The sequence below is a fragment of the Argopecten irradians genome, chromosome 7 (genome assembly GCF_041381155.1).
Source record: "Argopecten irradians isolate NY chromosome 7, Ai_NY, whole genome shotgun sequence".
NCBI lineage: Eukaryota > Metazoa > Mollusca > Bivalvia > Pectinida > Pectinidae > Argopecten > Argopecten irradians.
This window is the reverse complement of record NC_091140.1, coordinates 19,971,099-19,989,155: the sequence shown is the minus strand read 5'-3', so window position 1 is coordinate 19,989,155 and position 18,057 is coordinate 19,971,099. Positions and strand designations below refer to the sequence as shown.

At 34.6% G+C, this 18,057-nt stretch overlaps 1 protein-coding gene across 1 annotated transcript; it reads right to left on the bottom strand.

The window, feature by feature from the left end:
- Nucleotides 1-110: 110 nt before the first annotated feature.
- On the bottom strand, nt 111-11,718 carry LOC138327797 (heat shock 70 kDa protein 12B-like). The gene is given in 7 exon segments (XM_069274181.1): nt 111-3,426; nt 4,146-4,281; nt 6,691-6,909; nt 7,872-8,045; nt 8,048-8,089; nt 8,410-8,531; nt 11,603-11,718. Coding segments are annotated over 6 exon segments (1,719 nt in total). The 5' UTR covers nt 8,500-8,531; nt 11,603-11,718; the 3' UTR covers nt 111-2,368.
- Nucleotides 11,719-18,057: the final 6,339 nt, after the last annotated feature.

Sequence of the window (18,057 nt, the reverse complement as noted above, 5' to 3'; positions counted from 1 at the left end):
AGGACCAAAATTCAGTTCGTAAATTCACTCAGCAATTTAACTTTGACAGGGTGATTTACGTTGAAAAACAATTATTTATTTTAAGTTTAACATTAACTCCCACGAATAGATCAGGTTTCCTTTTTATTAGTTTATTGAAAATACAAAAGTCATTGATATAAATCACAACATACATTAGTCAAACAAACATGATAATGGCATTACATACACGGTCTTGCCGTTGCAACTTTCTCTGGTGGGATGACGTAATTACTTAATAAGCCTGTCATGGTCTATCCACTTAACATGCTTCCAATTCAATGCGTATTTCAATTTCTACAAATATTAGAATCACGGAAAAACGCACGTTTATTATATATAGTACATTTTGATATATTATTCAAAAGTTTGATGTATACAACAAAAAAGGGAGAAATAAAATAACTAGTAATACTAAAATGAAAAAAATAACATGATTATCAGATCTCTTCGATTACCGCTATTGTATGAGTATGTGTTTATATCATGACCAGTGTAAAAGTTAACATATCGTCTCGGTAAATTCACTAACATGCGGATTCGGTTTCACGTGACAACAACATAATAACAAACCATTAATACATAATTATAAACAAAACCACACTATACATAAACACTATCTTATATGCAATGGGAATATTTCATGTAATACGTGATTATCCATAACTTCTGTGCAGGAATAATGTTTCTATTGGTATTGGAATGACGTCAAAAGATGATATTCCGCGCTAACGTCATTTCAGCGGGAATATTACAATTAGTTACGTTCCTTAACCACTGGAGATATTAGTCCCGCACAAACAATGTGACCATGTCACCAATGGAAATACTAGTCCCGCACAAACTATGTGACCATGTCACCAATGGAAATACTAGTCCCGCACAAACTATGTGACAATGTCACCACTGGAGATACAAGTCCCGCCGAAACTATTGGACAATGTCATCACTGGAAATACTAATCTCGCACAAACTATGTGACCATGTCACCACTGGGAGATACTAGTCCCGCACAAACTATTTGACTAGGTCATCATGGAGATACTAGTCCCACAAATAAAGAAGAAGCGAAATAGAGCATATGCCAACATAAAGTTACAGTAATCGTATGGTCAGTGTATATCCCAAAAAACTAACTCTTGCTCCAATGGCATTAAAATGGAAGGAAACAAAACAACACAATAATGAATATAAATACACATATCAATGTCATTGCGAGTTGTAATGCATCAGTATATACTTACTTTTCTTTGACACAACCAATGGAAGTTGCTATGATAGAACACCTCAGTAACGGTACTATTTACTTTCTTAACATCAATGCAATTATTATATTGTATATCAAGTCGTGTACTTCGAATAACCCAAGGAGCTGTTCCGTTGAAATATCTGTATATCAATGTCGCAATTTATCGCAATAGACACCAAAAGTACAAACATGTATCAAATTCGTGTCTTCGAAAGTTAAATCGGCGATGGATGATAGATATTTTTCCATCATTATCATACTTTTCAACCTGCCGAAAATGATTTTAAAAAGGTTTCAAAAGTTTTCTGCGTAATCGTTTTTTTTTAAATGGCAAAATATTGATTCTCAGTTTCCTGTTGCAGCACAACTTATCTTAGCGCTATGTCGATGCAGCATTTCACCAAATGCTACACGTATCAGATAATAAACTTTCTACAAGATATTAACAATTTAAATCAAATTAATATATACCCGTCAATTAAAAAAGAAATCAGCTATATAATAGAAATATAGGTAAAATCCGAGTCATTTATGTAGCACAATTTCAAATCATCATCGGATTGCGACAAGACATAACACAATAATTTGATTTTTGTAAAGACTTTTCCATTTTAAACAGGTAGTTGTACAAAACAGTTGAAAATTATACTATGCACTTTCATTGATAAAAAACACTCCTCATAAACATAAATATCGAATGAACTAGAAAATACAAGCAAAATTATTAAGTTTCTAGTATCAAACCTAACCTAAACGGTATTTCATTATCATTGCATTAAGTATCTATAACAAAACACATTTAAAAAGAACAACGTTTGAATACGTATGTAAGATAATGAATATGGGGACATTTCGCCTACCTACGGGACAAACAGGCGTTGTCAAATCATGAAAATGACATTGTAAATTTCTTGTAACGTTACAATTAAATAAATAAACATTTATCTTACCATGAAATACAATTTACCACATTATATACAGTAAAATATGACAGTAATATGATAAAAGAAACATGTCTCTTCAACTTATATCTACAGATTAATTCTTGTTGGATGCTTATACAATAGTTTTACTGGACAGTTGTAAATCCAATGTTTCGTTCTAGCTGTTGAGGAAATCAAATTTGGACCGGAATGTTTCACCTGACTCATTATTATTAACCACAACCGAACATTCGGTTCCTCCAAAAGTAAGACTGACATCAATTTTTTGAGATGAATTCAAGTCGTTTGCCTCCCGGGTGAGAATAACCTCCCCCAACAAACTACAGCCGTCGTCTGTCACAAACATCGGGTCAGCCGCAGTGGAACTGTAAACGCGAACGCGATTGGTCGAACACCCTTTTGCTGCGCAAAAAGACAAAGTTTGCGCGTCTTCAACATCAATGGATTCCCCACACTCGAAATACTTGTGGAAAACATCTGTACAGATGGCACCGTTTTGTGTGACTTTCTTTTTTGAGGGTGGGTGGTGACCGTCTATGAAGGGTTTGCTTATTGCAATACCGTATGTTAATTTAGCAACACGAGCACTGATTGTCTTAGGCTCATGACCGAAAATCACTGCGCCTTTCAGGACGGCAAGTCCACAATCAGCTGGTATGATGACCTTCACCCGTGGAAATTTTCTTTTAATTGTTTCTTGTACGATCGGCGATTCCGAGAAACCCCCGACAAGAAGGAAGGTAGACGTCCCCCTGACTTGTGGCTTGGCAAGTATGCAACGAATATGGTCCTCGAGATGAACTAAAGGGTCTCGAAACATCCCCTGTATGAGATTTGGCTTGATCCTGATCTTGTCTGCTGCGATCGTGACGTCGGTGCTATAAGTCGATTCTTCAAGAGCTTTGCGAAATGTTTTCTTCTTCGTCTCTTCAAATAATTGTGTTAGAGCGATTGGAAGCTTGAAATTGACGCTAGTGTCCATCTTCTCCTTGACGTTTCTCTTTTTTACTTCAAACTCACGAAGCAGATCTATGTAGTCAGCGGGATGCTTTCTACGAAAAACATCCATTACGTAATCTCCAATAATAGCACTGAGAAGACGGATGAATGAGGCATCGACCTTTGTTCCTCCCCAGGCTCCACCAGATGCTTTGTGCAGCTCTTGCAAACTCCCATCGTCCGCCACCTGATGTACATTGATATCTGCTGTACCACCTAATGATAACAGGTTGCCATATTTTAGCACATTTTGATAAGGAATAAAAACCTTATTGCTCCATCTATGGAAACGCTAAAATCTTATTTAATTTTACTAGAACATTTCTAACGGTTTCTTATCAACGTTATATAATGCAATATTATTCAATTACATATCTATGAGATAGACATACAATTTTCCATAACTGAATTCAGTTTCAGGTCAAAAAGTTTGTATCAATATTGAAATTTAAAATACAGTCAGACCTGTTTAAAACGACCGCCGAAGGGACAAAAGTAGTTTAATAGCAAGTGAGCTTCATACACCTTCAAATCGTGTTGAAGTTTATAAACATCTGGAATGCCAAAAGTGGTCTTATCAAACAGGTGGTCTTTAAACAGAGGTGGTCGCTGAGTCAGGTTTGACTACATTTACGATTTGAAAGCATTTCCATGAATCAGATGTAAGAGGTAGCTAGAAGTAAGATGCTTCAGAGAAATCGTTCAATACCAGGAATTCTCCCGACACTGGTTCCAAACTGGTGACTTATAAGTTTGAGCGCAAGTTCAGACGCCTTACTAACTAGGTAATAGTGACGTCTGGTGTATATACGTAACTAATTCAAAGACATATTTTGTTTGTAAGAAAAAGGTCGAATTAACCTGTAGTGATTCTCTTTGTGAAAACTGAATATATTTCACTCGGTATTGTAAATATAATTACAACGGCTACTTACCGCCAAGGTCGAGGACCATGTATTTGGAGCCAGGCATGAAAATATCAGAGCCCTTGCTGTCTGGTAGGTAACGGCAGCAAATTGATGCGGCCTCTGGTTCTAGTGCGATCAGCAACTGGTCGTTCATAATTTCCGCCTGGATTTGATAAAATAACAAGAGGCCCATGGGCCTTAACGGTCACCTGAGTTAGAATATATAATGAAACAAATAATGAAACAAATTAAAGACATATATACACTATATGCTGGGCCTTGAACTTGGTCAGTGATTTATAAATTTGACTCTTTAGACTATGAAGAGTATTTGTTTCCATCAAATCTGTGAACTAAGAGGTATTTTTTTGAAATTTTAATCATTTTGACCCTGTTTGATCCTGCCCCTCTGGTCCCCCAGGGGGTCATCGAGGACGGATATGGATGTTAAAATGCTATATCTTAGGCTAATAATTCTAATCAAGTTTGACTAATTTCCTACGAAAATTGGGCAAATAATGTTCACAAATATGTTTTTCCTTTATAAACTAAAGTAAACTTGACCCCTCCCCAGGGGGTAACGTGAGACCCCAAGGTCATATAATTCACAATTTTTATAAAACACCTTAAGACCTTTCCATCTATAATTATTTGATTCTACTATATCCAGAAGTTAAGAAGATTTTTGAAGTTTTAGCCTATTTGACCCTTTTTTAGCCCTGCCCCTCTGCCCCCAGGGGGTCGGCCAGGACCAATGTGGATATGATAATAAAATGCTATCTCAGGCTAATAATTCTAACCAAGTTTGACTCATTTCCTACGAAAATTGAGCAAAAAAAGCTCATTAATGTGTTTTTCCTATATAAACTATAGTAAACTTGACCCCCTCCCCAAGGGGAAACAGGAGACCCCAGGGTCATATAATTTACAATTTCTATAAACAAACTTTAAGACCTTTTCATCTATAAAGTGTATTTGATTACACCATTTCCAGAATTTTAAAAGAATATTTTTGAAGTTTTAGCCTATTTGACCTTTTTTGGCCCCGCACCTCTGCCCCCAGGGGGTCGACCTGGACCAATATGGATATGATATTAAAATGCTATCTCAGGCCTATAATTCTAACCAAATTTGACTCGTTTCCAATGAAAATTGAGCAAAAAATGCTCATAAATGTGTTTTCCCTATATAAACTATAGTTAACTTGACCCCCTCCCAAGGGGGAAACGTGAACGTGAGACGCCAGGGTCATACAATTCACAATTTTTGTAAAGGACCTTAAGACCTTTCTATTTATGAAAAGTATTTGATTCTACCATTTCCAGAATTTCAGAAGAAGATTTTTGAAGTTTTAGCCTATTTGACCCTTTTTTAGCCCCGCCCCTCTGCCCCCAGGGGGTCGGCCAGGACCAATGTGGATATGATATTAAAATGCTATCTTAGGCTAATAATTCTAACTAAGTTTGACTCGTTTCCAATGAAAATTGAGCAAAACATGCTCATAAATGTGTTTTCCCTATATAAACTATAGTAAACTTGACCCCCTCCCTGGGGGGAAACGTGAGACCCCAGGGTCATATAATTCACAATTTTTGTAAAGGACCTTAAGACCTTTCTATTTATGAAAAGTATTTGATTCTATCATTTCCAGAATTTCAGAAGAAGATTTTTGAAGTTTCAGCCTATTTGACCCCTTTTGACCCCGCCCGAAGGCCCCTGGGGGTCAGTCATAGAAAATTTGTTAATAGGATTAAATGGCCATCTCAAACTGATAATTCTGACAACAATTGACTCATTTCCTATTACAAATGACCAAATAATGCGCAAAAATGTGTTTTCCCAATATAAACTATAGTAAACTTAACCCCCTCCCCAGGGGGAAATTAGAGACCCCAGGGTCATATAATTCAATTTTTGTAAAGGACCTTAAGACCTTTCTATCTATGAAGAGTATTTTTTATTCTACCACATCTGTGAGTAGAGAAGAAGATTTTTGAAATTTTACTCAATTTTATCCCTTTTGGCCCCTCCCACAGCCCCCTGGGGGTTGGAGACCACATAATTCACAATTTTGATTGGCCTTATGCCTTAGAAGGTTTGTGCAAAATTTCATTGATATTGCTTCAGCAGTTTTGGAGAAGAAGTCGAAAATGTAAATTGTTTACGGACATACGACGGACGACGGACGACGCACGGCGACGGACAAAAGGCGATTAGAATAGGTCACTTGAGACTTCGTCTCAGGTGACCTAAAAATGCAATACTGTTTTATTTTAATAAAGCTAAAAGACGTTTTGTTTAAACGTAGTTGTGGCAGTGTGTGCATTGACCTCATGCCTCTTCATACAGATATTACGTGAATATAAAAATCATATCAAAATGTCTCATAGTATTAAAACGCGCGTTATCTTTATGTAAATTATTTTTGTTAATGAATATTTTACTCTACAAACCAATGTCGGACTTCCATTAAAGGCAAACTCCAAACAGACGTTTTAAGATTTATTGCTAAACATTTATTGCTAAACAAGTTTTAGAAAAAAATATGATATGAAACGTATAATATCCATACCCTTTGAGCAGATTCTCGCATAAATTGTTTGGCCGCATCCGACCAAATGGCAGGTACCGTAAGTACCCATCTGATCTCCCACTCGTTGAAGTCCATACCTCTGGTATTCAACAAACCCTCGGCATGTTTTTTCAGGTACTCTATGCCGGCGGCAAACACCATTTTGGCTTTCATAGATTTACCACTCTCATCTTCTATAACTGTATCTCTGTTCAGATCCTGTCGATCAAATTATTGTCGTTATTTAAAATAAAAATCTTTAATCGTCTAGCATCTGTTAATCTAATCACATCGAAATGTAGGCAATATGGTTCGTATTTTGATGCAAGCTGTTCAAAGAATACTCAGTTAAGTAATCAAATGAATCAACACATGTTGACAAATGTTATAAATTTAAATGTACCAGATGCCAGAATACAGGGTGACATGTTATAACGTTTGCGATTCTATTTTTTTTTTCAAAATTCAAAATGATTTGGAAAGCAGGAGTATCCAAATCTAACTTAATTGGATAAAAATGTACAGATTACATCATCATCATGTGTGATGACGTCATAATAGAAACGATGACATCATCGATGATGTCACATTTTGGTAACTGTCCAGCACCATGAAGATTCAGGCTGTTATTGAACTCTACAATGAGGTCGGAAATTCCCTACTTTAGTAAATGAAATGTTTTGAAAATGTCATCCTGGTATGCATTCCATCTGCAGGAAGCAAATTTATAAAATTGTCAGGTGGTGAGGAATTTCAGGGGCAGAATTCATCATGTCATCGAAAAGAAGTTCGCATACCTTGCACCCATTCTTTAACTGAACGTTGTTGATTTTCTGAATAAAATCGCAAAATTAGCGAAATATGACTTTCTCTTGTATATATCGTTGTACAGAGCAGATCACTTCCTTTTTAATGGCAAATAGATCGAGTTCCTCCGTCTATCACAACATTTTTATAAAGCGTCAAACTCGGTACATGTTTTTTTGGGACACCCTGTATAATGCCATAATTGATTTAACTGAAAATAATTCTGCACAGTAATACCAATTCCATAAAATGGAAATAGAGCGTCTGTAAGCAAGCGATGTACTAAAAAGGTTTGACATGTAACATGTTTCTCCATATGTTTTAAACAAATTATCACACACCGGAAAAACAGGTAATAGTTCTGAATTACGTACCGTATTCTTGTGCAGCGACATTTTAAACTGCTTGAAGAAGTAGTATTCATGATGAAGATTGTCCAGGGAAAGGTTTGAGTACTTGTCCTCAGCCTCGTAGCCAAAATTGACAAAATTTTTGTCCTTGTCAAACAGAATACAGGTAGGACACTTCATTGACATCAGTCCTGCTGTGTGCCGGCTGGCCATGATGTGTTGGCCGATATCTTCATTGGGTCCTACAAACGAAATTATACTGGAATTGTAATTTAGTATTTCAAAATCAGTTTCTTGATATGTATTATGCCGCCAAGCGTCTTTGGGCCATCAATAAATAAGACAAACATAAATTACTAACTGTATCTTGATAAACAACGACGCATAAGATAACTCTTAAAAACTAGATTAAGAGAAATTACAATAGATGCTGTTAAATATCAAATTGTTATTCTAGAAAGTAACAGCAACTATATATTTTTACATCCTATTCAATTATGATGGTTTTCAATTATCTTTGTCATTGTCGTATATTTGTTGCCGCTATATGATGATATGTTACCTTCTTGTATTCGTCTGTCCTGGAGAAGGCATACCCTGAATAAGTTGTACCGAAGTCGATAGCCACGACGGCCTCGTAATTGGACGACATTTTGTCGGGGGTATGACGGGGATTCACTCACACTACATATATAACAAAGATGTTCAATTAGAATTAATTAATAATAATATCATGATTATATTCATATATATATATATACACAATTTTAGTGAATGAAGCTATTTCAACCTGAATACAATATTTTGGTCGAGTTCACCTGTCGTCTTACAATGCTGACATACTTGTCGAGTTATAAATAACAAATTGACCACGTTATCTACACAATGAAATGGTTTTGGTGAATGTATTGATTTCTATCCACAGATAATGTAACAGTATGAACTGTCGTACCCCTGGACTATGACATAGCAAAACTGTAGACATTTCAGGAGGAAAACACTTACCAACGCATGCCTAACATATACTTCCATTTTGGAAGCCATACAATCTATCATACCGTTATTTAGTCCTTTGATATATATATCAAAATCTACCTGTTTTACATGGTGCCAAGCACAGAACCTTCAGTTTTACCAAGACATAATCCTGGGTGGATATGACCAGAGTGGAATATCGCGGATATCCTACCCTGCACAAAATATGTTACATGTTATCTTAACTAAACATGTATTGTGAGCCATCGATTATAACTTTTAAATATTCGTGTTCAAACACAGTTCAGCCTGCGAGGTAGATTTGGTAGATAATTTGTCGTTAAATAACAACAGAGTATTCCTGTCAATTTTTTTTTGTTAAAATGCTGTCATATTTATATCTACTCGACACTGACGTTTAAGGAATTGATTATCACGGATATAAATGATACTATGCAATGTGCTCATTGTTCTGTTAGAAATGATATGAAAAAATACATAAATGAAATGTTTGAACAGTTTATGTATATCTAATATCTAGAAGTTTATGCCCCCAATGCTGCTTTGAAATCCATGACGTACTTATCACTGCGTAGAGAACATTAAACTAGAATCGGCCAGCGCAAATTATTCTTATGTATGCTGTGAATTCGAATTCATTAGCCTGCAATTGGTTTAATGGAAATAAGGGGTAATGATAGATGGAAGGTATTCTGTCTAGTGCCTTATCAGAGAGAGTACGATACACAACAGTCTTATAGGTAAAGCCATAAATACTGTAAACGCTGGCTAGGTTTCCTCAAATCTAAACATCGAACGGGAAATGTCACAATTAATAATAGATATTTACGTACATTGTACGACACGTCAAATAAACCCGAACTCGGACCCATATCACCTGTAACAGGCCTAGGACTATCGTTGTTAGTGTGAATATTTTTTTCCATATAGATTTTTGAAAAATTTAAATGTTGAAAAGCCTCTTTACAATTTTAAGAATACTTGTGCACGCCGTAATCAACCGTGAAATTCCGGTCTCTGGCAACTTATTCGTAATGAAGAGTTTACTTTAGTAATATCCATTATTCTATTATTCAAGTTATCTTAACAGTTTATAGAAATGCTTTTTAGAAAGAATTTTTTTTCCATTTCAAATATTGCCTTTTATGAAATTGCAGCGATGTATTTCAGTAATTGTGTGTATGACTGTCATCAAATTTCAAATATAGACTATACTAGTGTCATTGTATGGTCACACGACCCTGATCAAAATGTTTGACTCTGAATGTAACTACAGCTTTGCAAGCTTCCGAAAAATGATCTTAATAAATTCCATTTTAGATACTATAAAAAACTAATATTTGTAGTTTAATTAGCTTTAAAAGTGATGTCATGTATCAACAATTTCTTATTGAAGTTATAAAAATTTAGGAAACAATTTTCAATTTTTAATTCGAATATACGGACAAACATTATACATTGAGTCGTTTGTATCAAATTTGAATGGGATCTAGATGCACTGTACAATACACGAACTTACGGAGAATCCACGACACATAGAGTATACGTACATTGTATACGCTGTGTCTATTTATAGCCGTGAATCACAAATTAAAGTTCCCCCTCGTTACATATTAATGAATTAGGTTAAGGCTATCAAAATCTTTTAAATTGGATCCCGACCCATCCCTGTACCTTCATTGGACTACGTTTAGAGAGATAAAAACCATCAATCAGGAGAGCTGATATAACTTTGTTTTTTTTTTTTTATTTTATGTCCTGTCATATCACTAAACATATACGTTTATATGGACACTTGACTGCTTACATGGCTTTAGTATCAACATAATATCAAACCAGTCTAACAAATAACAAAGGAGACTCGCTATCGACTTGTCAAGGTTATTAAAAGGACTTGTCCGCTTTAGGATATGTAGGAAAGCTAGAAAACCCTGGAACACATCGACCTAAGACAATGACCTGGTAAATGTAGCTGCCATATTGCTAGGTCGATAACCTGAGGTGAAGGACTAGTGATAACATGTCTGAACACATATTAAAACAACTCGGTCATCGTAGCTTGCTCTGAGGCAAGGGAAACACAATGTCGATTAGTGCGCTTATTATATTACGTTTACCAATGTATAAACAGACAGGTAATTTTAATTCATCTTATACTTAACAGTACTGTTTCTCATTGAAAATGACCAGCGAATAACCCCTTTCAAATCTTTCAAAACAACCTAGAACCAAGAAGTCTTTTCATTGTATGATACTTTATTTTATACAACATGTACATGGTCATGCGGTAAGAATAAATAGTAGTAGTACAAAAATTGCTTCTTATAGAACAGTTCAATTAATTTAACAAGTTTAATATTTCACTAGTACAGAATTTCGTCATCCCTGTTTTCCTGCTTTCGGTTTCTATATCGACCATATGCGCACCCTTCAACTATGATAATTATATGTATTTCGCATACTAGTATTTTCAGCATATATGTTACAGGCAGTTAAGAATGCAATAGGTTCTCGACAGTAATAAAAGACAACTACACAATAATTGATATGAAAATCAGCTCAATTTCATCGCAGTATTATTTTAACCTAAAACGAAAGTAGGCCATGCCGAGCTTACGATGTTTACAAGGAAGACATATAAATCAAACATTTACAACAAAACCGATTTGTCTAATACACATTAGATACTTTAAATGAGTGCCTTTAATAGATGTGTAGATATTAGAGTAAATATGCGTGTTTTGTATTGTTTATGTTACCTGTTTGATCCGACCAGGTCGCTTGTTGTGTCGAGACAATATCATCAATATGGCTGACGACCTTCTAGTACAAGGATATTGACACGGTATACATTTCTCGGAATTACGAGTCAGATTGTACGAAAACGGGGAAGTGTCGTACCCCGAAATGCATCTAGTCGTGCGTAATACAGGTATGGTTATAATACCTATCAAAAGTAAATTCATCACTTAATTCATCAGTTATGCATGGATATTTGGAGATTTAAAATCTTTTTGTTATCACATGTATTTTTGTAAGGACAACTGAATGATTAATTAACTTTAAAAAGCTGAGCATTCATTGATAAATTTGAACACACACATGAAAAAACCCAATATAAACTGAATAATGAATTTATGTATCTGTTTTGGTAATTCCCAATTCGTCTTGGAAAATTAAGGCTTTGTCCCTTGATTTAGATTTACAAACATAAGGAATTGGACAGTATCTGTTTTGGTCATTCCTTACATTTAAAGAGTGACACACCTTGATTTTGCTTATTTACAAATCACCACATTCATCCAAATCACACACGTTCACATAACACAATCATGGATAATACATATACGAAGTATCCAACAATGGCAAAATAACCCAAAGAAACAAGTAAAAGTTGAACTTTACCTGTAAAAAGAACGCATTATATATTATGTGTCGGGGTATCTTGTATAGATACAATGTGAAACCTGTGAATTATCATAAAATGGCAAGACGTAATCGTAAGATAAATGATAATAATTATAAAAAAAAAAAAAAAAACAATATTAAATGTCGATGTGTTCATCTAAGTCTATGCTTGTCAAACTTTGCTATCCTTTAATCATCTACTTATTAATGATGTAAATTGAGTACACCACAGGTAGCCGTTATTTGATCAGTGTTTGATGTAACATATGGAGGAAATATCGAGAGATTTGTAAGCGAAGAAATCAGGTTTCATAATAGCTAGCCTTTGTATGGATATCAGATCAATTTGTACGACATGTCTTTTCATGTTGAAAACGTTATAACACTTTCGCAACAAAATCAATATCATATACATTTTATGACCTTCAGACATTTGGATGACAAACTTCTATGTGTGCGGACAGTGTAACATCACTATCAGCATGTACTTAACGAGGAGATGCACATTCATGTATATATTTTCCATTTTGTTATTGTGGTTCATGTTCGTCCGTGTTTTCCTGGGAGAAAATGCAGTCATTATAACTAAAAGTTTAGTGTATCAAATGAGTTTTGAAGATATACACGGACAGGCAGATGAAGACGGTAAGGTTTTGTAGCATCAAATAATTATTCTCTGTGTATTATACCGAAAGTAACATTTTGTCAGGGGTACACATGTACTTTAAAATAATCCAAAATTAAAGTAGTACGGTCTATCACTTTCGCTCTTTTTTGTCATAATGAAAACTGTTTAAGTATATTTTTCTCCGTCTGTCTGAGGTTTAAAGTTTCTAATTTTAACACCTTTTTATAAAGCTGCAGCACTTGAAATATTTTTAATTATAAAAGTAAAAAAAAAAAAAAATAATTAATTTAAATCGATTTTCATAAACAAAACGTGGTTAACATCAGCAGACTGGATCTACAAAGAAAATAATGGATGTGACCGTTACCCCTAAAGTTCTAAGTGTGACCGATATCACTTTCATAATTTCTAATTAAGCACCGTCTATGTTTCTCCACTAGCAGATGTTATGAATGAAATATTTTCTTTCAACAGTCATATATTACGTATTAGTAAACGGGACGGTTTTGTGACAGCAAATTTTATTTATTTACAACTTTTAACGTTTTATTGAATAAAATGTGACCGATATCCCTGCTGTCGAAAAATATTGTGTTAAGGTGTTTGCATTATCTGAGCTAGTTTGACGATATTTGATAGCTTCATAGAATCTCTAACAATACACTGTTTTTGACGCACGATAGATTTAGAAGATGCATTGCTTTTATGTCATATTTTCAGCCGATTTTCATCTTGAAGCGGGCGTTTTTCCATTGTTTTTGTGTGCCCGATATCACTTCCGATGACGTAGGTTGTCCCCATTGATGCTGCAAGCAAAGAGACGTTGGTGCGATAATGCGTTGTCGCATGGCAAATTGTCGATCTTCACTTAGTGCATTGTTACATGACCAATTGTCACAATGTCGCATAGCACATCGTCGCACTGTTTCATTGCATGGTTGCCACGGGCAACAAATCGCCGTACGAAGAGCCACAGTACACCATATGACAATATGTTTATCACATGATGCCTTGCCGCATGACGTATTGGCAAACTTTCAAAACTGACACTCTTAGCTTGACACACTATTGTAGTATCGCTCTTCGCATGGTGCATTGTTGAAGGCGGGGTCGCAACTGGCCACAAAGCGCCATGCGATAGTGCGACATGCGAAGAGCGATAATGCGTCATGCGACAGTGTGTAATTCTAATTGCTCATTCACTTGGCTCACTGTCGCATAGCGGGCTCGTCAAGCGACATGACCGAAATCAGCCACCATAATGAACCACACTAATTACTAGCGTACATACAAGTTCACCAAGGTACACACGTGCCACGAAATGATAGTGCATTTTTGTTCAAGCAGGTAGCTATCCTGTGACGATATCATAAGTCTTATTCTAAATTTAGAAAAAAAAGTACAAATAATGATTGCTCCTCCTTAAATACGTATCCGTATACTTATGCGTATACGTATACAGCTTATTGTAAATAGTCCTATTACTAGGTATGTAGACCGATGGCGGATTAATAGAATAACAAAAAATTCATTAAATTTCCATATTTATGTGAAATAAATTACACGGCTGTTTGTAGTGGTTCATATCTAAGGTTTCGATAAGAGTATACATTTATAATTGTTATTTTGTAGATATTTAACTTTCAATTTTTTTTTATAAATTTTGCTCCAAAAAATACATTTATATGAGTTCAACAACCGAAAATTAAAATACAAGAAAATGAAACTAGATTGAGGATCTTACCTGGCCTGATCGCAGTTTTGTCTGTAGTAACTGGTGGGGTCGCTGAAGAAAACATGACACATTACCGAATTAAACCGACAACAGAAGTGCGAATCTTTACAGTGACGTTAGAAGATGGGGACAATAGATTAAAGGGTGACGAGGGACGTTTTAATCATATTGTGTTCCGTTGGAATATGTGTTTCCTTTTATCATCGCTGCGCTTGGTAAGTAAGTTTGTCTCAATGAATCAAAATAATAAATTATTTTTCCTGACTTTCTATTCACCATATGCGTGTATATTGGATTGCCATGATGACATGACATATTGCCAAAGTTGTTTACTAAACACTTACTCGCTGTACTCTTTGGTGTAGTCGTGGTCTTCAATGGGGTAGAGTTATCAATTATTTTAGTATCTAAAACAAAGATAACACAATGCTATCAATCAATTAAAATCGATACATTTTACTTTCTGGACCATCACAAGCGAATAAAAATATTTTTTTTTATTTCAATAATGTGTTTTTTTTAACACTCATACGGAACAAGACTCTCTTTAAACCATTTTGTAATACTATTGAGAAAAAATGTTTCCTGAGAAATACAAAATAAAAACTAGAAAACATACATAGATAATTGCCATAAAGGCTAGTGGTAAATATAATTATTAAATGCTGCTTTGACTGTAAACAATGTCATCAATATATTATATTCATATGCAATTGATAAAGTTAGATAACTGACCCTCCCCATTAATTGCTGTTGCTGGGTGTTATAGTGATTAGTCCACTCGCCATTCACCTTGCCGGCTGGAGATCGACACTCCAGCATGAACGTGAAAGGATCAAGAGCTACCTAAACTATCCCGTGGGTTTTCTCCGGGCACTCCGGTTTCCTCCCACTTTAAGATCTCTAACATGATTACTTCTGGGCCATCGAAAGTGATTTGCATAAAAGTACATGTCTTTTTTCGCAACCGATGTAAACTAAATAAAGTTTATCTTTGTATTAATCAATGTTTTGTATTACTGTAAAAAATCAATACATTCGATTTTCTATCGAAATGATGATTTATCATCACTGATGTTCACTGGTATGATGTCTCTGAAAAACCCGTACCTCTTTCTATACACTTGCACAACGCAGATACAAATCGTTCACTTCCAGAACAATCGTGATAAACTAGACCAACACCAAAGACATGTTCAACGAGTCCGTCCCCACGTTCTGCGAATGCGCAGTCTGTGGTTTACAAAAATAATTCATAAAAAATACTGAATAGCAAATAAGTAGATTTGAAAATATTTACACTAAAAATTAGCATTGTACATTCAACATCTTTTTTCCTCTAAAACATACTGCACAAAACGTTATTTTTCTAAGCACGAAAACAAACAAGCAAATATGTTTGATTTTAAATTACAGTTTCTGGAGAACACATTTCTATAGAAACTTAGATATCATTCCAATATAAATGATGATAAAGCGTTTTTAATTCTCTTAACTTGTTATTGCAGCTGTTTCTTCGCTTTTACTGCGTTTTTAAGATGACAGTTTTGTAATTGCAACAAATCGAAATATGATGATAATTCATTGATTATTTTCATTAAATGTAAGGAAATTAAGCAAGTACTGTATTGAAAAATCGCCAGGCAGTATCTAGTCACGCTACGTGGTCGCAAGTGCACGTGCATCTATGCAACGTCGGAGCAAACGTCGTAACATACACAATAAAAAATACAACGTCTCAGGTGATATATGAGAGTTTGATTGACAGCTGGCGATCCGTCAATTGAAAGTTTATATCATACGTCGCAATCCCAATAGCACAATGGACAAAATGCAATCTGACTATGGAATGCCAGATGGCGTTTGATAGGGTGTAAGTATTGGATATTGGCTGTAACATCTGTAGTTGTTTGTGTTACATCATTGTTGTTACATCAATATATTGACACCACCATTGAGGACATTTAATATTGTATTATACATATCAATGTATCCTATCTTTGAATTGAATAGTGTCATGTCAGATATCAATTGATTTTATCTACTTTCAAGGACGCAATATATATATGATATGTTTTACAGGTAATTATAGTGTTACGGTAAAACTCGAAAATTTAAATCGAACCAAACATATAAAATCAAACGTTAATATGAAAAACAAAGACTTGTCATTCGTATTAAATTGGATAAAGGTAAATTCAATAGGTTTAAATTGGCTTAAGATTTTGTAAGAAAACGAAAATAGATCAGTAAAACATAACCTTTCTTTGAACACGGTTTTGGTCAGTTATAGTGATGACGACATCATTTTTACCAGATCCAATTGCTGTTGACGACATGAAAAGAAATAAAAATGCATACTAATTAAAGCAAACCAAAAAACATTATATATAATCAACTTTGGTAATGTGAGTAGGGAATAGATTTCTATTTATTACGCATAATTTATTTCCCTACATATTGTACATGTTGTCTGTAATGGATTTTATTTTAATCTTTGTATTGTTTCTATTAGACAGGGATTTATCGATTTTCAGATTGAATCATGTTGCTGCTAGCCTGCTATTATCTTGTATCTTGCCATTTTTGTATCTTGAATCAAAACGCATTAGTATATGAAAACGTTTGAGGTCCGCTGGTTACTATTTTATTTAGCCTGGAACTTGTTTAGTGTATCTGAGCTCAATAGTAATTGATGTTTTTTTTTATTTTACTATACATTAAATTAGTAATTGTCTTTGACGTAAATAATAAATTGTAACTTTGTAATTTAAATATTGTTGGTTAATTCCGTATCTAAGTAAAGGGAACCATATGAATTGTGCATTAACGTACATATTGAAGCCATAATCTTGTTTTAGACTTTTTCGTGTCAGGGTTACTTGGATGAACTGTTATTAATTTAGTCATTATAGTAATTGCGCAAATTCAACATTTCGCGTTATATGTTCTAGATCATATTTGCCCTAAAACGTAATTGCACCATTACGTTTGCAGATTTTGTGCTAAGTGATACAAGTTTCAGGTATATTTACCTGTGTCCTTGGTAAGCGGTGTTGATGTGGGATCAGTAAACACACCTTCAAAGTAAATAGCAAATACAGATAATGGTATTTCAAAGAGTATTGATTTTTATTAGCGAGTCACCAGATACTGTCATCAACGCATATTCTCACATGATATTATTTAGGCAATAATTATGGAACATCAAAGGGTAATGATGTTGATCAAAACCTCATTATCTATCATCGTCATGTATTCTGGAATAATATCAACTTAAACAACAGGTACAGAATATATTCTGACAAAAATGCATTGTTCTGATAATTAATGCAGATTAGCAGTTTTGTGTTAAAAATTTGAAGTATGAAACAAGTTTTAAAATGAAATCGATAGACATGCATAAAAATTGCCTGATCATTAACTGTCGATCAAACTGCACG